Source organism: Apus apus, chromosome 23, assembly GCF_020740795.1.
Source record: "Apus apus isolate bApuApu2 chromosome 23, bApuApu2.pri.cur, whole genome shotgun sequence".
In the NCBI taxonomy this organism is placed as follows: Eukaryota; Metazoa; Chordata; class Aves; order Apodiformes; family Apodidae; genus Apus; species Apus apus.
Window position 1 is genome coordinate 6,346,447 of NC_067304.1, and position 23,404 is coordinate 6,369,850.

Sequence of the window (23,404 nt, forward strand, 5' to 3'; positions counted from 1 at the left end):
GGGGCTGGGCGGTGGGTGCCCCAGCCAATCTGTGCTCCCACCCACAGAAACTAATGAGTGATATTGATTTAACAAATTACTTTTAAAAATGCAAAAGAATCTTTCTCAGTAAGGACTATGCAGAAGACAAGGCATGGCAAGTTTTCTCCACTCTGCCTGCGTCCTGAGCCAGGACAGCAGTCCCTGGATATGCTCCTGTTACTCTTAAGCCTCATTTACTTAAATCGATCATGGAAGTGCCTGTGATGACAGTGGAGGACTTGCAGGCACCAGCAATGCAGCCCTGTTTTCTCTCCTCCTCTTCTGCCTGCAGCAGCAGCCACACTCCACATCACAAAACTCTACCTGAGTTGCCTCTGCATCACCTTCAGTGGCTCCTTTCTTCCCTGAGTCTCCTGCCCTGGGACACACCAGCCAGGAGCTCTAAACACGACTGTGCCTGGTCACTTCCCACGTGTGGGGTCCAGGCCACTGTGGTCCTGAGCTAATCAAGTGGGTGAGAAAGGGAGTTTTGCATGAGCACCTTCTGCAGACATAGGAAGGAGGTCAGGATCCACCTGGGACCCACTAATTACAGCCAAAGAGTTTGGAACTAATGAAAGGAGTGATGCGGTCTCACAATGACCGAGGCTGAATGGAGTAGTTTCTGGCACCCTTTCAGATTGATTTTAAAGATTAACTCCCTTTAATCCTCCTCCCTGTTTCATTCTCTTCATCACTGATTCCTCATCAAACAGTTTAAATTAATTTGAACTTGCTGTTCTCTGCCCTGTTATCTTCCACCCCTCCCTCCTCCCCATTTATGAATTTTAAATCAACTTGTTAACAACCTACTTAGTTGCATAATTTTGCTATAATAATCCATGCCCCTGGCCAATTGCATATTAATTCTGGAGATAACACGCTCTGCAGCCAATGGCACGGGAGGCTCATGGCTGTGCTCTCCTTCCAGCAGTGGCTGCAATGCCAGGTTGTACTGACCAGTAGCCCCGTGGCTGCTGGGATTGGGCTACTGGTGCTTTGCCTCCTGCTCCTGCCCACTGCTCTCTGTCCTAGACCATTCCCTGCCACACTGGGGGCCACAGACCCCCACAGGGTCAGTGTAGGCTGGGGGCTGTGCAGGGACAGAGGGATCACAGCGTGGGGCTGTGTGAGGACAGTGGGGTGTGGCTTCCTGGCCAGGCAGGTGGCTGTGCTCTCCCCTCCCAGCCAGCACTCTGTCTCTATTCTTCCTCACAGCCCAGAGGCTCCAGAGCAAGCTGTGATGCAGACAGGGACTGTTTCCAAGATGGAAACTGAAGATACAACCTATAAATCATTTCCTTAGGGTTATGATAATGGCTTATTGATTAATAGGAGAGGGTAGAGAAAACATGGGAACCACTGGAGGTCATAAATCCTGTAAATGAGGTAACCCTGCATGTGCCAAGTGATGGGAGTTGTGTGCTCAAGTCCTAGCGTGGCAGAGGCTGCATCTCCTGCCTTGGTGAAGTTTAAATCCTCAGCAGCATCAGGGCTGGGCTCAGCACAGCTGTCCCTATCCTGCAGCACAGGGCACTGCCCCCAGGCTCCCAGGAAAGCCTGCAGGAACAGGGATGTTGAATCCCATGGTTTTTCCCCTCAGCTCCGCAGGTGAAGGTTGCTTCAGTGAGGTGCTCAGAGCAGTCCTTACTCTCAGCTTCTCCACTTTCCATCCTGGTGTTAATTCACCTCCCACACTTTGCTTCCATTCCTCCTTTCTTGTCCCTCTCAAGCACTGAAAGCAGCTCTTCTTTGTCTGACCATACTGTGCCTTAATCCTACTTGTTCTACTTCCATGGAGACATGCTGAGAGTGCTGGTACTTATTTTTCCTTCTCTAAGGTTGTGGTTTGGTTTTTTGGGTTTTTCGTTTTGTTTCTAATGCCATGGCTAAAGAAGAGCTGTCCATTGCCTCTAACAACAAATCGGCCAGAGCAAGCCACGAACAGACTGTTCCCGCAGGCACGTGTTTTACCTTCATTATAGAACACACCTGCTCTTCTCTAAGCGCCGGTGGCTGCGGCTGCGACAGGAGGTGACCATGGACTGCTCAGCATCGTTGGCCTCCGCTCGGGGGCTGCCCCAGCCCGCCCTGCCGTCCCACGGAACCCCCGGAGCTGCGGGTCGGTACCGGGCGCTGCCGGTGCTGGGACGGCGACCCCGACCCGGGACCCCAGCCCCGCCGCGCTCTCTGGCGGCTGCGCGGAAGGGCAGGGGGCGGCGCGGGGGGCGGAGAAGCCGGGCTCGGACCCCCCGAGGAAAAGCAGAGGCTGAGAGAGGAGTTCAGGGGCTATGGGGATGAAGGGACGGAGGCGGGAGCTGCACCGGACCCTGCATGGCTCCTGGCTCCCACCCGGACTCACAACCTACGGGCCCTTCACCATCCCCCGTGTGCAATGCAGGGAATGGTCACTTTGCCATTATGGTGGTGGTGTCCTAAAGGAGCAATTTCTGGGGGGGTTTATGTCCTTGTTACCCTCACCTCTTACCCCGGTGGTGTGGAGATCTCCTCTGCCCATCTGCCCTGCCTGGCAGGGAACAACCAGTCCAAGCACCATCCAGGAACCCCCTCGATAATTAGCAGGCTAGATTCATGTGGAGATGTGGTGCCCTGACTGGCTTCTCAGACAGTTCCTAAGCTTGGGGCAGACCAGATGTTGCAACAGAAGTTCTTCTGGCCACTCGACCACCTGATGACCCAGCCAGACCACCCGGCCACCCTGCCACGGGCACCAGTGCGGAGCTGCACGTAGATGCCAGGCAGAGCTGGGTCCTGCAGCTGGGGAGGGCTGGCCAGGCTCCCGCGGCTCCCGCTGACCGTGCAGGACTCAGTTCTCTGCCAGCAGCTTCTCCTCCAGTTCTGGTGAGCTGGCTGGATCAAGGGATTAACCTCGGGGATATCTCTGGGAAGGGGATAATCACCAGCCTGTTTGCTGCAGTCTCAGATGAAAGCCGGGTAGATCTGCTCCCTCCATGCAGATAAAAGCAATGAAGATATCCAAGATGTGACACACACACACACACATAGTGTGGGACTTGACTCTTCATTATTGAGTCATCCGACTGCAGAATTGATTCCCTTTTCACACGGTTTATTGCAGTTCAAAGCCTGGTTAGCTTTACCGTCTCATTGTCTGCAGGAGCTCCTGAGACAGACATCAAAGGGAGGGGAGCACCGGAGCGGTCAGCGGGGGGCTCAGCTCAGCACGGGAGCAGCTCCGGTCTCAGCCGAGGAGCTGCTGGGACATCCCTCTGCTTGGCCACCCCACATCAGCAGTGGGAGATGGGGCAGAGGGGAGATGAGGGGCCAGCACCGCTCCAGAAGGGATGCAGCTCACTGCTGGATGGGGAGGAGTTGAAAACAAGACACTATCTGTAATTACAAAAAATTACATTCACAAAACCAGGCTCATTCTCACGCACAACATGCAACCTCTAATTAAATATTAAACTTTTCATTTTCTGTCTTTCCCCCCCCCTAATTTTTCATACAAGGAAATTAGCTTTTTTTTTTCGGTTGGTTTTTGGTTTGTTTTGCTTTGTTTTGAGGTTTTTTGCTTTTTTTTTTTTTTCGGTGGGTATGTAATTAATTAATACTTTGTTAATCGTGGCCAGGATCATACTGTTTTGAGGTACTCAGTGTTAATCTTTTCCCAGTGCAGTTGTTCCCAGCCCTCAAGCCCGGAGCTGCAGGTGCAGACAGGCTGGGACAACTCGGCACAGCCCTGCTGGCACCCCTGCCCCCGGTTCCCAGGCCCCCCGGGACGCTGGTGGCCCGTGGGGCAGGTGGGACGCAGGACACGGGTGCACACGCTGCGGGGATCGGGGCCGCGCGTGGATGTGGCCACGAGAGGGCGCTCGTGGCGCGGGATCGGCCGCCGGGCTGTGCAGCGCTGAGCGTGGGAGGTGAGCACCGCGTCCTGCCCCTGCCCCTGCCCCTGCCTCTGCCCCTGCCCCTGCCCCTGCCCCTGCCCCTGCCTCTGCCCCTGCCCCTGCCTCTGCCCCTGCCCCTGCCCCTGCCTCTGCCCCTGCCCCTGCCCCTGCCCCTGCCTGCCCCTGCCCCTGCCCCGGCCCCTGCCCCTGCCCCTGCCCCTGCCCCGGCCCCTGCCTGCCCTCTGCCCCTGCCCCTGCCCCTGCCTGCCCCTGCCCCTGCCCCGGCCCCTGCCTGCCCTCTGCCCCTGCCCCGGCCCCTGCTCCTGCCCCGGCCCCTGCTCCTGCCCCTGCCCCTGCCTGCCCCTGCCCCTGCACCTGCCCCGGCCCCTGCTCCTGCCCCTGCCCCTGCCCCGGCCCCTGCCTGCCCTCTGCTCCTGCCTGCCCCTGCTCCTGCCTGCCCCTGCCCCTGCTCCTGCCTGCCCCTGCTCCTGCCTGCCCCTGCTCCTGCCCCTGCCCCTGCCTCCTGCCCCTGCCTGCCCCTGCTCCTGCCTGCCCCTGCTCCTGCCCCTGCCCCTGCCACCTGCCCCTGCCTGCTCTGCTCCTTCCCCCTGCCCCTGCCCACACACCCCCCGCTGCAACCCCCAGAGCCACCTCCCTGCAGCCATTTGGGGACAGGTTTGCCCTTCCCTGCCTGCCCCAGAGCGTTGCAGCAGGGTGCAGAGCCAGCCTGGCTCCTGCCCGGAGCAGCAGCTGCCCAGAGGGGAGCCCCAACACAGGCCCTGCAGCCCCATCCCTCCTCTGTGAGGCCAATGCACCCATCCTGGCCCCATATCCCCACTGGGGATGGTTCTTGCCTGCTGCAGCACTGGCACCTCCCCAGTTCTCAGACAAGAAGTGTTTCTCCTGGTCTCCAGAGTTAGGCCCTGAAATGAGCACACCTTGGCACCATCCATCATATGGGAAGCAGGGCTGGCAGCAGGCCTGGCTCAGAGCTCCTGGAGGAGCAGGGGTTCATGCTGCTCTGTGCTGGGAGCAAGCCTTTGCCCTTGCTGTGGCAGACTGGTCCTGTGACAGCCAAGCCCAGAGCCATCCCCAGTGCAGGTCACTGATGCTCAACACCAAACCTAATTCTACCGGTAACCAACTGCTATGGCTATAAATCTTAATGGCTGGCTCTGCAAGCCACCAGCACTATCCCTTCTCATGATTAATAGTAATAATTTAATCCATTATCAAGCCACAGAGCAATGTCATACGGCAGCACAGCAGTAACAACCACTGCTGAGACACTGACAGCCCCAGTGGGATGAGCAGACAATGCACTGCAGCCCCAGGAGGCTCTACTGATTTACAGTGAGGTAAATCAGCTCGTCCCTGTGTGCCCAGGGAAGCTGGCCTGGTCGCTCCCTCAGGCCAGGCCCAGCAGCATCCAGGGCAGGCACAAGCACCTCCTCCTTCCCGCACCACACACCAGGGGATGGGACGGGCAGTGGTCACAGCTCCAGGCATTTGTCCGGGGATCCTCCCTGCTGCCAGCGCAGCAGCCACCGGCCAGCACTGCAGAAAACCTGGGGATGTGTCCAGACCCATCATGAGGCCAGAGCAGCCTCTTCCCACCATGCACAGTCACAACGTGCAACGCACACAGGTCCAGCCTGCTTGCCCTGTGTCTCCATCCAGCCTCTTGCACAGACCCCTCCTCTGCCTTGCTGGCTCGGAGCCACCCCGACCACCCCTTGTCCACCCCGGCTGCAGCGTCCCAGCCCCTGCCTGGGCAGCGCCGTGTGCCCTCAGACCTCGGGGCTGCTCTCCAAGGCTACACCTGGAGCAAGATAATTTGCATGAAGCAGAGCAAAGGTCTTGGGTCCACCCAGGGAAAAAGCCCGAGCAAAGTGCAGCAGAGATTGTCCTTGGCGGTGTTTGCAGGGAACACAGCCCATCCGCCCCACGGGAGCCTCCCCGGGGCGTGCTGTGCCCCCAGGCACCTCCCACCGCCCTGCAGCAGGGCAGCCCCACATCGCTCGCCTCCCCGGAACAGCTCCCTGGCACCAGCAAAGGGCCCTTGTTAACAGAATATAATGTGCAGTGAAAATAATTTATTATCATCTTGTACCAATTGATCTGTCTCCCAGAATGCTGCTCTGCTGGTACGTTATGGGGCTGTTGCTTTTCCCCGCAGAGCCCAGCCCAGGCTGAGCCCCGTCCTGCCCGCAGGGCTAGGGCTGAACCGGGATACTTATTGCCAAGAGCAGACAGAGAGCTCTGCGCTGGGTAGAACCCGGAGCCAGCCTTGTTCCGCAGGCACCCGGGAGGAAGAGGAGGAGGAAGCCTTCCCCGGGGGCCATGGCGCTTCCCTCGGCGTGGCCCGACCGGTGCCGGCGGCTGGGAACGGCAGCGGTTGTTTGCAGAGCTGCGGCCCCGGCTGCTCGGCTGGAGCTGCACACTCAGCAGAACCCAAAGCTCCCAAAAAACCTGAATAAACTCCAGGGGTGAAGCAGGAGCTGGGCAGGGACCCAGATCTCCTCCTCATGCTTGTCACATGAATGAGCTCTGTGGCCCGGCTCCCCCCTCTCCGGCCAGGGGATTGTGCCGCATTGTGGGGAGGATTAGGGCATTTCAGGAGGCTGGAGCCACTGAACATGCAGGGCTGCTGTGGGGCTGTCCCCCCCCCCAGCCTGTCATGGCCCTCACAATACCAGACACCATGGCAGGTCTGTCCTGTCCCACGGAAAGGGGAAATGGGCTCCCCTGGGGCACACTTGGGCAGCCCCCAGTGAGATGGTGGGTGGAGGACACCCCAACACCAGGGCAGAGGTGGCAGCAGCTCCCCAGGCCCTGTTACCACGGGGGGGTCACCCAGTAACATCCATCAAGAGCCCCCAGATTGCCCAGAACCAAGAAGGAGAGGAGGAAGGGCAGCCTTATGTGCCTGGCAGTCCCCAGCTCCACTGCCAGCTGGGGCTCCATCAGCAGCACCTGGCACCAGTTCCTGACCAGAGCAACGACCTGCTCCCCTGGGAGCCCCCAAGCCCCCTCAGCCACTGCCAAGTATTTCTGGCTAACAACCTCAGATGTTTGGGAAAACAAACTGCACGGGAATTAGCTCTCAAGTATTTCCTCAATTCTGCCCGCTATGAAGAGAATTTTATTGTGCTCCCCCTGGGAGGAAGGAAGGGAGCCTGGCGGAGCACACAGAGGAAATCAGTGCAATAACTCACGGGCTGGCTTCACCGTGCTGCCATCAGCAGGACTGGCACTGCCTGGACACTGCCACCAGCAGCCTTTGGCCCAGGGAAGGGGAAGCACCACATCCGCAGCACCTTTCTGGAGCCTTCTGCAGAGACACTGCCCCAGCAGATCCTCACTGCTGAGGTTACACAGTCCCCTGGGTTCACGCCTGGGACACCAGCTCCTGGAGAGGAGCACCTTCCTGAAGGCACCAAGAGCTGGTTTGAGCATCCATCACCACGGCAGAAGCTCCCACCAGTAACACCATGCTCCAGGGATTATTTTAGCCTCTGGGTAGGTAACAGTCAGGCACTATGGAAGTCAAGCACCACTTTGGTACTTCCTAGCACTGCAGATGCCTTGCTCACAGAAATGCAGTGATTAAACAGAACACGGCCCCTTTTCCCCGCTGGGCATAGGGACAGGCACAGTGAGTACTGCCTGGCCAGGCCACACAGGGCAGAGTCCAGAGCCTGCTGCAGTGACAGCAATCACACCTCCTCCAGCTTGAGTCACACAGGGCAAGGGCAGGTTCCTCCTCCACCTGCCCTTCCACTAGTGTGTTCCACAGAAGGTCCCAGACAGACCAGGGAGCCAGGACAGAGCTGCTACTCAGCAGAGAGGGCATGGGGCAGAGTGTCCACACTGAGAAAACCACCCAGGATTTACTACTGAAGTGTTCCCAGCCAGCCAAGTTCAAGCAGCAAGAAGTTAAAACATTTTTTTTCCTTAGAAGAAGGGCTGGTGCCTCAGCCCCCCAAGCAGGCTGTGGCAATACCTGTGGTACCAGTCCAGGGCACACCCAAGAGCTACTGCCTGGGGGCCAGACAGCACAGAGCAGGGGCTGGGGGCTTCCCCCTGCAGAGGACCAAGGACCCCTCAAGCACAGGCACCGGCAGCACTCTGTGCCCCCCACCACAGCCCCCTGCCCAGTCACCCTCCAACAGGGAGGCCTGGCCCCAGCAAACACCAACTCACACACAGAGGGGAGCAGAGGGCAGGCAGCTCATCTGTACCTACAAAAACAGGGACAACATCAGGGGCAGCTCCTCAGGGTTGATTTATTGCGACATGAACCCGTTACTGCAGCTACAACAGACACCATTTATGAAAATAATGTTACTTGGCTTTACAGTATCACAGCTCAGCACTGTACAACAAAATCCTTTTGTACAAAATACTCTGTTGGCTTTATAAAGTTACTCTACAGTATGAAAACACCCTGACCTGCTTTCTGTGACATTTGGACCTAAATGAGGCCCAAAGTGGCCCTGCAGCAGAGGGAGGACAGCAGTGGCCTCACTCAGCTGGCAGAGGGAGATGCACAGACAGACAGGGAGAGTCAGACATTAAAGTGTGTCCAGCCCCCTCACAATAAAGAGGGATCTCAAGGATTTCACAGGCATCCTGTAAGGAGGGACAGGGGAACAGAAACATCTTTAAAAATAGAGTGTATGGGGACACTCAGCTGCAGCCAACCCAAGCTCCAACCAAAGCCTCCTTTGGCAGCTGAGGAAGAGTCTGGGAAGGGGCATCTTGATGGGGAGCAGCTTCCACAGTTGGTGGGACTTGTTTAGCAGGAGCCTTGGGATGCTGGAGCAGCAGGTGGGGAGCCAGTTCTGCCACAGCCCCACTCACCTCTCCCCAAAACTGACCCAAAATACACATCACCTGGCGCACACAGAAGTGTGATTCTAGGAAAGAAGTTCAACATTGGATGGGTAAATTGTAAAAAAAACAAGTTTATTTGAAAAAACCCAAAAACCTCAGCCTCTTACATGATTTCTGGTCAACATTTACTAGAACTTGAGAGCCATTAACCTGCTCCACGTACGTTGGGATATTTTCCAGCACTAAAAAATAAAAAATAAATACATACAAATTCTTTCCTCCCCCTTACATGTCCTAGAGGTGAGTGGTTCAGCATCCACTGCCTTAAGGTCTCAGTTGAACAGAAGCAAGTAAAAGAGGTTTCTCTAAGAGATAAAAGAGCGAAAGCAGAGGGCCTGTCCCAGGGATGTACCATCTCCACCTGCCCCACAACACCCTGACCTGGCACTACCAGCCAAGCCTCTGCCTTCACACCCCCTTCACATCACCCAGGACTGGGCTGGGAAGAGGCACTGCCAGGGCAGAGCAGGGGGACAGGGGAGACCCCAGCCCTCCCCCAGCTGCAGGGGCTGGAGCAGGCAACGCTCCCCAGCCCAAACCACAGCCATCCTTCTCCAACCCAGATACCCCATGAGAGCACAACTACAAAAAAAAAAAAAAAAAGAGGGATTTTAAAAAACTACAGTAGCTAAAGTGTTTTCAAAATATACCTAAAGACCACCTACAGAGCCAGGAGGCACCCGGCATGGGAGCCGAGGACCACCCTGCCCCGTGCCCAGACCTCCCCTCGGCGGAGGGCCTGCGGTAAGAAGCGTGTGAAGCAGAATTCATCCGGGGCCGGCCCTGAAGCCCATCGTGCTTCAACAAATCCAGTATCCTGCTTTTTATGGCTTTTTAACAACAAAGCTCCCCCAAACGCACACGTGCACACACACCCCACCCCGAGCAGAATACAGAGCTAAAGCACGGTTTAGAGTTAAGGCTCATCCAGACTCAGCTAGATATGAAGACTGTAAGGCACGTATTAGTACATTCATGTTACTGTTAAAAAGCCAGACTATAAAAAGCCCCCCCTTGCCCCCCGATGCACAAGGATACTGCGTGTGTAGCCCTGTTACCTTTGTTGAACACAGATGGAAAGACAGTTCAGAGCCTGGTTAAAAATGAACACCTGGTTTAAACACTTCTCACGGCCGCCCAGCACCAGCGGAGCGCTGCCCCGGCCACCGCGCCAGGGCAGCGGCGCTTCCCCGACACTCCGGGATTGAGACCGGTCCCTCACATGTGGCTCTCCTCCTCTTTGACACCATCCTCCGTGCTCTTCTGAGGTGAAGGGGCCACGTCGTTGTTTGCCTCTTTCTGCTTCTCAGCCTCATCAACGTTGGTCTCCTCCTCCTTCCCTTCCTTCCTCGCCTTCTCCTCCGCCTTCTGCTCCTTTGCCACCAGGCGGTAGTTGATGCCCATCCCGATGAAGAGGTAGATCCCAGAGATTATGAGGATGACCCCACAGGCCCAGTACGTGTACTTGTAGTCACCATACATGTCATTGAGCTTCCCTGAGGGACAAAGAGGGGACAGCTTAGTGAGTTACCCCCAGAACTGCTCCAAGTCATGGAGATGTTCCCAAAAAGCAGCCCAAGCCCATCAACCTCAGCTCCGGGCCCCTGCTCCCCCACCCTGTGCCAGGGGCTTAGCCCCCACTTCCTCAGCTATCCCTCAGATGCTGAAGCAGCCTCAGGGCTGGTGCTTGCCCCCCTTGCCCCTGCCCCAATGCCAAAGGCTGCCCATGGCTTGGGGGACCCTCCACTGCTCAGCCAGGCTGGGCAGGACAGGCAGAACACCTAAGGCATGGCACACCCTACCTAGCAGAGGGGGTCCCAGAAGCACAGGGCAACACTCCACGATGGTCACCAGGCCAACAGCACTGGAGAACCGCTGAGCTCCCACCAGGTCCATCAGCGTCTCAAACAGGACTGAGCTCAGCCAGCCGAAGGCAAAGCCAAAGAAGCCAGCATAAATGCAGAAGCCAGCATAGGTGGTGGACATGGGGGCCAAGAGGTGGCACACCCCATTGTAAATCACAGAGATGGCAAAGAAATACTGGACTCTGGGTCTGATCCACTTGGTGTTTGCCACCAGTCCCATGGAAGGCCTGGCCACCATGTCTACAAAGGCCAGGATGGAGAGCAGGAAGGCTGCAGATTCATTAGCAATCTTCTTGCTCTTCGCATAATTGCTGAGGAAGACCAAGGGAGTGAACAGCCCAAAGAACATGATCACATTGCCTGACAGATAAAGCAGGAAGCCCCTGTGAGTGAACAGGGACAGGTCCAAGAACTTGTTGATGGTCTGGAAAAATGTAGTCTTCTCTTTCTTGGTCTTCCCACCAATGAGGTCTGTGCTGGTGTCACCATCATCCTTTTTCACTGCCTTCCCAGCTTCCTGCAGCACCTCCTTAGCAGCCTCCTTCTTCAGCTGATCAGGCTTGGGGCCTATGGGCCGCATCAGGGATCCAGCCACACAGCAGTTCAGCAGGAGACCACCAAGGATGAGGAAGCTGCCACGCCAGCCAAATATGCCAAAGAAGAGCTGGTTGACAGGCGCCAGGGTGGAGAGGAAGACAGGGCTGCCCGCCATGGCCAGCCCATTGGCCAGGGGACGCTTCTTGAAGAAGTACTTGCCAATCATGGTCAAGGCTGGGTTCAAGTTGAACGCGAGACCAAGGCCTGGAGGAGAGGAGAGACAACAGGCTCAGAGCTCGGCCACAGCCAGCAGCACCAGCAGATGGGACCAACAGGGTATCACAGCTCTGTTTTGGCCATGTTAACTTCAGCCCCCAGCCTCTGCTGCCAAAAGGAGGCAACAGGGCAGCAGCAGAGCTGCACACAGGAATCTGGGAGCCAAATGGGAGAATCACCCCAGCTCATGACAAGCCTGGGGGGCATAACCCCACCCCTGGGCATAGATGCTCTACTAGTCCCATGTAGAGTCACTAGTCCCCCCCCATCGTTAAGTCACCAGGGCCATCTCATCTTGGAACATACACAACAGGAATCGGGATTTATGCAAACTCATCATAGACATTCCCTGATAACTACTGGCTGGAAGTTACTCCTCTTGGTGCCTCAGGAGAGGACCTTCCTCCATGGCAGCCCCATCAGGGCAGAGCTGTCACTTACCCCCCACGACCCCCACGCAGAAGTAGAGCTCCTCCACAGTGTTGCAGAAGGAGGCTGCGATCAGCCCGCAGCCCGACAGGCACCCGCCGGCGATCATGATGGGCCGGCTGCCGTATTTGTTCACCAGGATGCTGCTGATGGGACCTGGGAAGTCCAAGGAGATATGACCAGAGATGAGTTGTCTTTGCACAAGAGACAAGGCAGATGCACACAAGCACACTGAAGGTTTGTTGCCAAAAGCTCCTAGCTTTGGCCACAGTGACATTTCACCCAGCCAGGGAACTGGAGTAAGGGGAAAGGACAGGAGATTCAGACAGCTGGAGATAGGAGTGATATTTGGTTAGAGCAGGCAGGACCCAGAAGCAAGCCCCTAGCCAGTGCACTGCAGCTTCTGCCAAGCACCAGAGGCTCCTTATGGCTGCAGAAACCTGTGACTTCCCTGAGCAAGCTGCCTTCCATGGGCTAAGCCAGGAAATGTCAGGGCAGCAGCCAGTCCCCAGGGACAGGGGGAAGGCACTGGCCCTGCACAGTGCTCTGGGCTGGTGGCTCTGCCCTGCCCATGGCCACCTGGCAGCCCACCACAAGCTGGGGCCTCAGCTGCAAAGCAAGAGTACAGCAACAGCTCATCTCCAGCCAGAGGCTTCTGAGGGAAACAAAGCTGTGAAGGAACAGCTTCAACGGGCACAACCGAGGGTCCTCCAGGGCTCACAGAGGAGCAGCACTGGGCTGCCCCAGGTAGCACTGGGTGCTTCTGCTTTCACTGCTACCCCTACAGTAGGAAAAGCCCAATTGCTCTGCAGACCCACCTTTTAAGTGCTTCATTATCAAGAGCTTTAATCCAAAGCAAACAGTGATTAGATACCACGAAACATGTTCTACAGACACTAAAATGCATTTAAATAAACTGAATGAACATCTATTGAATATTAACAGACCTAGTTTTGCTATTAACAGATAGCAAGGTTGTCAACATGTTATTCATGGGTCCTCAGACGCTACTTGACCTTTCTGCCCAGTTTAAATAAAGCCTGGAGAAGGTTACAGAAGCCCTGCTGCCACAGAGGCTGCCCCCAGCCCCAGGCATCCTGCTCCCTGCAGCCAGCTCAGTGTTGACATGTCAGCCAAAGAAGCCTGTGCCAGCAGCTCTAAACATGTCCCCTGTTCCATGAGAGGCAGCAGCAGGTCCAGGGGCTGCCACATCACCCCAAGCCCCACGTGCTTCCACACAGAGCGCTCAGCACTTTTCAAAACCTGTACCTTGAACTCCATGATGCCCCTGGATGGAGTCTAAAGGCAGCTGTGGCCTTTCATCTGGGAAATCCAGCCTGGAGCAGCAGGCTCCAAGGACACTGAGCAGGAAATAGTCCAGCTGGGCAACACCATCTACACTGGTAGGTATTTCCTTTTTTTTTTTTTTTAAATCAAAAGAAGAAAACCTCACACTCACTCCAGTTCTGCCGACTGGCATGACTCATTTTGGATCAAATATTACCTAACCTATTTTGATTATTCATGCTGTGAAAAAATATTAAGTAAGGGACCCAGAGTCCTTCCTAATCATAATGTGGAGCTGAAAAGGGGGCATGTGAGATTGTGCCATCCTCATACCCTGACGGTGACTGCACAGAGCAGCTGCAGGACACCCTGCTCCATCACCCCAGCCCTGCCTGGGACAGGAGCTGCCCCAGCTCCACACGATACCATCAGCCCAGGATGTTTTGCCAGAACATGAGCTACTTTTTTTGCCTCCAAGCAAGAACACAGTTCCCACAGGAAGGTGCCAAGGGGACAGAGAGCATAGGATACACTGTGACCACTCCAGCACAATTCAGATCCTGCAAAGAGCCTGTGCACAGGCTGCAGGAGCCCGGATGGAGTGAGCAGGGCAGCTGCGTGCTCCGGTGCTATGGCAGCCAGGGATGCCCCTGGGCATGTCCAGGGTAGCTCCAGCATCAGGCAAGCAGCTCAAGACCAGTAAGCTGCTAGGATCCAACAGCAACAGATCAAGAGGAGTGGGAGAGGTTGTGTCAGCACAGAGGGATGGGGACAAGGAGACAACCCCAGGATGAGGCAGCTCCAGGCAGTGCCACCCATGGGGCACCCAGAGGAACCAGCTCTGAGCTATTAGGAGAGGGGGAATGGCCCAGATTGAGCCTCATTAAGGCAGTTACATGGTTTACAAGCTTGTTATAACATCAGAGCAGGGAAATGTGCTGGTCGCCTCGCTAGCTGAGCGAGGACAAAGCAGAGACTGTTCCCCCAAGGAAAAGCCTCGTGCTCCACTGGGCGCTGACGTCAGCCCCTTCCCATGCACAAATGCAACAAGGCTGCAGGCACTGGGCCAGCTGGGCACGGCAGTGCTATGAGCTCCCATTTGCCTCTGAAGTGGACACGGCAGCAGGCTCTTAATAAGAGTTTCTTTCAGCCCAGCAACCCAGCACAAAGCTGCGCTTGCAGGCGGGTAGAGAACACTGAGGTCTGGAGAGCAGCGAGGGCCGGGAGCGCATCGCCCGGCAGGCAGCACGCTGCCTGCTCCTCACCCCTCACAAACAAGGATAAAACACAGCTTGGGGATTAAAAGACTTGGAGAAACAGTTTCTGAAGGATGGGGGAGGGGAGTTGCTTCAGTTTAAGTAGTTTTGCTTTTATTCTGCTCATGTCTCTGCACTTGAAGTGCACTCTGCCACCCTCAAAGAGCACAAGCTGCCTAAGGCGCTGCTCAGCACCAGCAAGGAAAACAGGCAGTGCCAGGCTACACACCAGGGGCACAGCTGAGCCATTGCAGCTGACTGGGGACAGATTCCTGGATACACCCACTCCTTGCTGGACTTAAAAATTTCAAAATCTGTATCTTATCTACAAGAACAGCCCATGAGCAGGGCTCCTACGCATGGCAGAGCAGCTCCCCTGGCCTTCAGCAGGCACAGGAAGCAGACACAGTGTCCGCAGTGCACTGTAACAAGGACACAGGCAGCATTACACAAGTTCTAATTCCCCAGAAAGATTTTATACTTACAGCTTTGCAGAGGAGGACAGATTAACCCAGTTTTTGCATTCTGGGCACTAAATAGAACTTTTTAAGCAACCTCCTTCATGCAAACTTACTAAGGGAAGTTTTGGTCACACGTGAGAATTCCAACTTCTAACAAAATTTTGGGTCTTGTCACCACCACAAGCTGTGAATCCTCAGACCCCACAGGAGAGCAGCATTCTATACACATGAGCACACATGCTGCTGCCTCTGGTCCACTTACCTCCTGCATACATAACAGCCAGCATGATGGAGGAGATCCACGAGACCTTGCTGCTGGAAGCATTAAAGATGACCTCAATCTCTTTGAAGAACACTGTGATGGATTTGGGGAAGGCATAAGAAAACCCAATGGAGATGAAGGCTCCGATGACTACGGCCCATCCCCACCCTCCTTCAGGAGGGGTGTATCCCACAGGGCCTCCGATGGCCGGTGGCATCTTGAACCAAGCTGGCGATGACTCAGTTGGGGTTCAAAGATCTGCAAAGAACAAAGTATTGTCTCAGCTGAAAGAAGACAGCTGTGCCCCTGCTCCCAGGTGTGCAATGGCAGGGCTGCAGCCCCACTGGCAAGGCTGGCACAGCATCCCTGCCCCACACCACCTCTTGGAGAGCTGATCTGAGGGATGAGTGCTCAGGCTCACAAGACTAGCTCAAACAAAACACACACAGATTGCAGCTGGCCTTAAAGAAACCTGGCCAGCAGCTATTTATGAGCAACAAATTTAAGACATGTCCTGTTCCCAGCTGAGGGCAAGCAACATCCATGCCAGCAGCAGCCAGAGCACAACAGTGAAGAAGGCAGAGCTACCAGCAGCACAGCTGGACCTGCAGAGGGTGGAGCAGGGCAGAGGGCAGAGCCTAGGACAGAGCCCTTGCAGCCTCTCCATGGGGGCAATTCCAGCACTGCCCCAGCACACCACAATATCTCAGGGTACCCAGAGCAGGAGCAGCACCCCTGGGTTATTAATTGCAGACACACCAAGGGAAATATGCCCCCACACAGGAGCCAAGACAATCTCCACTTCTGCAAAAAAAGAGCACATGGGTGTCACAGCACAGCCCCAGCCTGGCTGCCCTAAAGGTCACAGGCTATGGCTAAACTTAGCCAGAACAGTGACCGGGGAAGGCTCCTGCAGCTGCCAGTGCTGCCTGGGGAGGGGAGGTGGGTCTGGCCCCACTGCAGCCAACCCTCCCCCCTGCAGAAAAGGGGACAGCCAGATCCACAAAAGCACCCAAGTGTAAAAACAATTCCCCTTAAAAGCTCAAAAACAGAAGGGGTTAGAAAACAAAATAAATGGGGAAATGTCAGCCAGGCTTGCTAAGAGTGGAACCACCTTAGAGAAGTCGATTGGAAGCAACGTGGAGACGGGCAGGTCAGGGCTGCTCGCCCCCTCCCCAGCTGCTGTGTGGATGGATCCCACACTGAGCTGGGTTAACTCGAAAAAAGAGGCTGCTGCAAGTAGCCGAGAGCAGCACAAGCCGTCCCAGGGAGGAAACGCAGCCAGAGCAGCTGCTCACAAACGTGGCTTACAATATGCAAAGCAACAGGAATCGCTACAGTCCCCAGAGCTTCCATGTGCCCCCACAGATTTCAGAAGACACTCTGACACCCAGTGGCCCTCCCTGGGCTCACAGGGAGAACCCACCCCTCACTCTGCACTTCTCTGCCCTGCTGCTCTGATTTTCAAAGCCACTTTCAAGCAGGAATTCTTGCTCCAGAGCTTCCCTGGCTCACATCAGGCACAACCACTTCAGAGTAGCATGTTGGCTCAGGGAGGTGCAGCCTCCTATTTTTAGCACAGATCCATTCAGGCTCACAGCGATTACCATCTCACCCACAGCTGCTGACATGCCAGCATCTACCTGGCATGTCCCCTCATGCCCTCAGCACACCTCACAGTACCTGCCTTGCCTCCCTCCATGTCACTCTGGTATGAACCCCAGGCCAGGATCCAGGCAACCCCATGGAGGTACAGCCGGTGGCCCTGAACTGCAGGGAGCCCCAACTCCCACCTGCCACCAGAGGCACCGGCAGCAAAGCTACCCGATTTGCCAGAGCCACCTGACACGCAGACAGAGCCAGGTGGTGCCTCAGACCCACCAGGGCAAGTGGACCTGAAGCACAAGCAGCCGGGCTCAGTGAGCCACCAAGGCTGGTTTAGCCCAGCCACCAGTGTTTTCACTGGTGGGGTATTTTCCTGCATCCCAGCCAGGGCAACACATGACCATCACGAGCAGATCTGAGCCACCCGGCTGCTCCAACAAAGGAATCATTTACAAGATGCTGCCCTGGGCAGGTCTGCTGCTGAACTATGCCCAGGAGCTGGAGGAGCCCTTTTCCTCTCCCAGACCCCCAGGAGCAGCAGCTGGGCATCCCCTTCAACACCTGCCCAGCCCACACCAGCAGGTCTGGCTGCCAGCAGACCCCACAGCAGAGCCAGAGCCACCACATCCCAAGACCCACCTGGCAGTGGGGAGGAACACACCAGGTTCTGCAGCATGTACCTCTCACCCCTCAGCTTGGGGAGCAGCCCACTCACCACATTCTCTGAGCAGCCACTATGAACACCAGGTTTTGATTAGCATCACTTCCCCACATGCGCTGCACATTGGAGTTTCCAGCCACCTCTTGCTTCGAGTCACAACAAGCTTTCACAGTGTTCAGTGAACTTTAAAGCATCATCTTATTACACTGATTCATCTGAAACATTTTTTAAAAATGATACACCAGGTGTTGGCAATAAAAACTACCAGCAAGGAATATAATCTACTTGTTAGCACTAATTAAAACTACTGGCAATAAAAGCTATCCAAAGCAAAATCTGGGGAGTGCTGATGAGGTGTTGAGAATTTTTCCCCTTTGCTCTGGAGACACACATGGAGGCTTAATTCTTCCACCACTCCTGAGGAGCTCCACCGCACCGTAATTATTGTGGCTTGGTTCATCTATTTGCTCTTTCCTTGCAAGCAGCATTCCTCCTCCTGCAGGTGCTCAGGTGGCTTCTCTAACAAGACTTCCAGCATGTTAGACATGACCTCTCTTGCATTGCTGAGGCACAGTGAAAAAAACCTTGAACTGAACAAGGCTTGAGACCATGAAGCAAGATTCCCTAAGCCTGACGCCAGAGGGTTTACGTGAGGAGTTCTGCATGCCACAACATTTTTCCCTGACTCATTGAAAATCCTTATTAAGAAAGAACAGTTTTAGAAAGCTCTTCCTTCAACAGCATTAGGGCTTCTTGCTGATTTCTTCCTTGCCCCCACACAGAAGTAGTTCCAAATGAGAGGAGACAAAAAAAGCACATCAGGCAGCCAGTTCAATTGGAAAACTTCCTTCCCCTTTGCAAAAAGGAAAAAAAAAACAACACACCCCAAACATAGTTATGACATTTACAGCTCTGTTTTGGAAGAGCTGCAACGTGTAAGACGTGTTTGGAAATCACATTCACAGCTGCCAGGCAGCCAGCTACAGTTTGCCCTATTAGGACATAAAATAACCATATTTGCAGTAATTAAGACTGATGAGACCAAGTAATGACTGCAAGTATCACATCTGCTCCCCGTAAAAGTCTTGACTAACCCACAGGAATGGGTAGCCTACAGCAACCCTCCTCTGCTCAGCACTGGCAAGAACAGGGATTGAGGCTTCTTGGACAACGAGGACAGTACAATCTCAAAACAGATCCCACAAAAGACTAAAACCCTTTCCCTCTCCTAGGTCCCAAGCACTGTTATCCCTTCTCCAGAGGGGCCTGGAACAGGAAGATTTTGAGACTTTTAGTTACATAATGCAGCAAATTGCTGCGCTTAAAAGACCCAGATTGGCAGGACTCCAGGGAGGAAAGACAGAGGCTCACATTTATAAGGCACTGCAAATGCCACAAAATATTTCTGGGGCAAACCTTTTATGAAAGTGTCCTCACGCTGCTGCTTTTCAGGGTCAGAGGAAGAGGGAAGTCCCCCACCCAAGAAGGGGCCATGTCTGGCACCTCTACCTCCTCTTGCACATCCCTCCAGCTTGAGGCTTTTCTACTCTGGGCATATGCTCACCTGGCACGGGCTGTCCTGGGAGCTTGCAAAACCTTTCCCAGGGAGCAGAGCACTGGGAGCAGTGGGCAGGGCTGAGGCTGGAACAGGGCAGACAGCAGAGCACCCATTCCCATCAGCCCCATCCCAAAGCATTATCTTAACAAAAGCCCAAAACACATCTACCCCTCCTGATCTTCCCAAACTCTCCCACAATCTCTGTTCACAGCAACCAGCTCTTTCAGTGCTCAACACGTGGTGAGACAACATGGGGCCATAAACACCCCCGGGGTCCATTTATCCATGGGAGCCAGCAGACTCTGAGCATTCCTGCTGGTCTCTGAAACTAAACTGAGGTGCTGGCAATTGCGCGCTGCTCACAGTCAGTAACTCTTCGTAGCTTCAAATTTAGCCTTTTTCTGGCGAGAAGCAAGATGTAATAGAGATTGTTATAAGCTAATGAGATACCACTTCCACCAGTTTTAAGTGGCTTTATGGCATTAAGCACGGAGCTGTAATTCCAGCGAGCGTTCACAGCCGGGTTTAACCTGGCAGCTCACGGCCTACGTGACTCCCCAGCGCTTGCAGGGGCTCTGCACCAAGACAATGGTCGATTGAGGTCCTGCTCGGCGCTCGCTGGGGGTGAGGCGAGGTCAGCAGCACGGGCAGGCACTGCTCAAGGCCACAACCTGCTCAGGCGAGCTCAAGGTTTTTGCCAGCAGCTTTGGGGCGCGCTCAGCGCCTCTCCCCAGCAGGGCCGGCCAGCGCAGCCTCAGACGTGCCCCGCTCTGCCGGCCCGGGGAGCAAACCCGCAGACAGGCCGACGCCACGGGGCTCGGCGGCCGCGCTCCCCCAGCGAGCCCTGGCCTGCCGGGGCAGCCCGCACGCCCTGCCGGGGCAGCCCGCACGCCCTGCCGGGGCAGCCCGCACGCCCTGCCGGGGCAGCCCGCACGCCCTGCCGGCGCCCACAGCCCCCCGACCGCCCACCACGGGGCGCTCCGGCAGACAGACCCCCGGCCACCCAGGGACGGGTCCCAGCACGGCTGGTGCATGGGCTGGGAAAGGCTGCAAGATGTCGGGATGGTTCGTCAGGAGCTGTGGGGAGAACAACCAGCCCAACAGAAGGACGGGCAGTTGTTTCCACTACCAAACACTCCCATCCCGCGCTGCTGTGCCCAGTTACTAGCACCAACCATGCTCAGCGTGTCTGAGCAAGGACCGAGCATCCTACTGGGATGAGAAAGTGTGAAGTCAAGCTTAAGGAAGATAGAGCCTGACTTCATTCATGCCTCATCCCCAGGGAAAGGGCCTCCTGCAGCCCTGGTTGTCAGCTCTCCAGTCTCAGGAGGGAACACGGGGCTCTCAGCCCCTGTGTGGAGTCTCACAGTCCCACCCTGAGCACAAGCCATGCCTTGCCAGGGAGCAGAGCCAATCCTCCCCACACCAGCAGTGCTCAGGAGCACTCCCGTGATATTCCATGCCCGCCGGGAAATCCTCAGAATGATAAAAATGTGGTACCGAATAGCACTGGCATTTCTTCATTAGACACCCACACTGCCAGCCAGGGACAGGCCACTCCAGGTTTCAGGGCAGGAGGAGGCTGCAAAGCCCAGAGTCACAGCCCTCAAATACAACTGCTGCTCTCTTCCCCGAGAGCAGGCACCGGAGCTGCCTGTGCTTGTGCTCTGGCCACCACCGATATTGTCACTTCGCTACAGCCCTCGGGGCAGCACAGGGATGGAGGGAGGTGGGACACACTCTCCGGAGTCTGCGGCTCCAGGAACTCACTCCAACCCCACATGAATTTTCTTTGGCTACTGCACAACTACACTCTAGCAGCTTTGAAGGCACATCTGAGTCATACAGACACCGCTGGTGAGAGGCTCCCACTTTCTTACAGTCACTGGTACAGGCCGATTCTACAGAAGGAAATAGGAAAAGCCATAAAAGTGCAACAATGAGATGAGCACCACAGTGCTTAACGGCATCTAACTTGCCTCCCTTAGCCTACGTGCAGCTTTTCAGCTTCTCATAAAGGATATAAAATAATAGCATGCAAATCACCGGGTATTTTCCACCTTAGCTGCCAGATAAATCAGGCCAATTGTGTGAGATCAGAGCCAATTAAAAGCACATGAAACCATTCACACCTTTTCCAGAAACCACCTCCTAGAGGGGAGGACGCTTCACACCTTCCTCATGGGGCCAGGACCAGTCACTTTGGGGGAGGGAGGCTTGCAGTACACTAGCAAACAGTCATTAATCTAAGATTGAGGAAGCCCCTTCCCACAAAGCCACTGAACAGGACGTTTGCGGGTTTCTCCAGCCCTGGAGCCCAGACCTGCCCCCATCCCCAGCACACAACAGACATTCCCTGCAATGGCCCATTTCTCAGCCCTGCTCCTTTCCTTCTAGACACAGCCAAAAAAACCTCAGAGCAAAGACACCCAGGAGGATCAGCCAGCACTAAATTACCTCACTTAGCATGAAAATAGGATGCCTGAGCACCACAAAGAGGCTTAAGGCTCACAGAAAAGCACAACTCCAGCATCATTAGCTTTCACGTTTCTTATTGATCCAACTAAAAAAATTTTTCCTCAGAAGAAACTTAAAGCCAAAAGACCAAAGTGACCCTTGTGTGAAGTGCCCGACCTCCCAGGGTACGGTGGGAGCCCGGCAAAAAGGGGCGGTGCAATAACTTGCTGCAGCAGGAAAGGACACAAACCCCACCACTCCCACTGCTGCTACAAGTTATCCACCATTTCCTTCTGCTCCTCCAGCTCATCCTCTTTTCTCAGGTCAACTCCCAAACGCACGAGCATTGTTCACCTCGAACAACGCGCCGTGCAGCCTCCGCCCTGGGCGATGCAAAAACACGTTAAAAAGTGTCGCTACTGGGTCATGAGAGATGTTTGTTAGCACCGTCCTACAGGATCCTCCTCCCTACAAACACCGACCCCAGCAGCAGCTCACGTCGGTGGAAGGACTTCAGCAACCCACCCAAGTGATCTCGAGCGGCGCAGGGCCGGTGCGAGCATCCGAGCGGCATCCCGATGCCGTCCCCACGCAGTGGCAGAGGGCTCCAGCTCCACAGGACCACTGCCGGGGAGACCCCCCTCTCGCCCGCGGTACTGCGGACCCACCGCCTTTCCCGACCCACCTCCGCTAGCAGGACACCCACCGAGCGGCTCCAGAGGCCTCGGCTCTAGAACGGAGCCGCCTCCGCAAGCTCCCCTTCTCTTATCGGGGGCTAGAGGCTGCGCTTAATCACCTCTGCCCGCGGCGCCCCAGCGCTATCGGGCATCCCCAACACAGCGGGGCCGGATCCTCCCGCGCGGCCCCAAGGAAGAGGAGACACGGGCCCCGAAGGGAGCGACCGAAAGCGGCCGGTCCCCGGCCCCGCGGGTCACTCCAGCCGCGCCGGGCAGAGCCACGAGGAGCCCGGCGGGTGTCTGCCTGCGGGGCAGCCCCAGCGCCCCCCAGGGACAGCCCCCCCAGCCCTGGAGCCAGGCGGAGCCTCCGAGGCCGCCCGTCGGGCCAGGTCACCGGGAGGGGGACGCGGGGCTGGCGCTGCCCACGGCGGGACCCAGCTCCGGGGCACAGCTGCCGGCCGCCCGGGGCTGTGGGGGGGTCTGGGCTCCCGGTGTATCCCCCACGCAAAAAGGTGGCTACAGGCGGGGAGCGTGGGACCTTCACCCAGCTGTGACAAAACACGGGCCCCCTCCCCAGCCCCGCCGGGCCGGCGGTGCCGGAGGGGCCGCCCCGGCACGGCCAGACCCGCCGCCCACCCCAGCAGCGCGGAGCTCCCCGGCCCGCCGAGCCCGGCCGCGGCCCCCAGACCCGCCGCCGCCATCCCACGTGTCCGGGAACCTCCGTCGGGCCGGGGGCGGCGGCTCAGGGCTGCGCGGGGCTCCCGGAGTGAGGAGCCCGGCTCGACCCCCCCGCCCGCCCGCCCGGTCCGGTCCGGTCCGGTCCCGCCACGTGGGCGGCCGTGGCGCCAGGCCCTACCTGCGCTCCCCGCCGGCCGAGTGCCGCCGTCCCCGCCCCGCCGCTATAAGGACCGAGAGGCCGCGCCGCGGGGAACGGGGGCGGGCGGGGGCGAGGCTCGGCGGAGGCCCCGCCCCCCCGCCCGCCACGTGCGCAGCGCCCGGCACCCCCCGCACCCCCCGGGACCGGCCCCGCCGTGCGCCCCGGCACGTACCGCCCGGCGGGGGGAGCGCGGCACGGCCCCGCCGCCCCGGCCCCCCGGCCCCCGCGCCGTTCCACGGGTTCCCGGCCGGTTCCTCCGGCAGCGGGCGGGGGCCGGTCCGGACGCAGCATCAGCCCATGGACTCTTTGCCTGTCCCGCAAGAGCGACGGTACCGGTGCCGTGGGTGGCCGCGGGAGAGGGACAAGATAACCCATGTGCCCGCCCTCTGGCCCGGCCCGGCCTG

General features: G+C 56.7%; 1 protein-coding gene across 1 annotated transcript; it reads right to left on the reverse strand.

Annotated features, from left to right (window-relative positions):
- Nucleotides 1–8,843: 8,843 nt before the first annotated feature.
- Nucleotides 8,844–23,050, reverse strand: SLC16A1 (solute carrier family 16 member 1). Its single transcript, XM_051638804.1, has 5 exons — nucleotides 22,980–23,050; nucleotides 15,166–15,423; nucleotides 11,912–12,055; nucleotides 10,595–11,458; nucleotides 8,844–10,288 (listed from the first exon to the last, which is right to left on the reverse strand). Exons 2-5 carry the CDS (start codon nucleotides 15,380–15,382, stop codon nucleotides 10,011–10,013), a joined length of 1,503 nt encoding a protein of 500 aa, XP_051494764.1. The 5' UTR covers nucleotides 15,383–15,423; nucleotides 22,980–23,050; the 3' UTR covers nucleotides 8,844–10,010.
- Nucleotides 23,051–23,404: the final 354 nt, after the last annotated feature.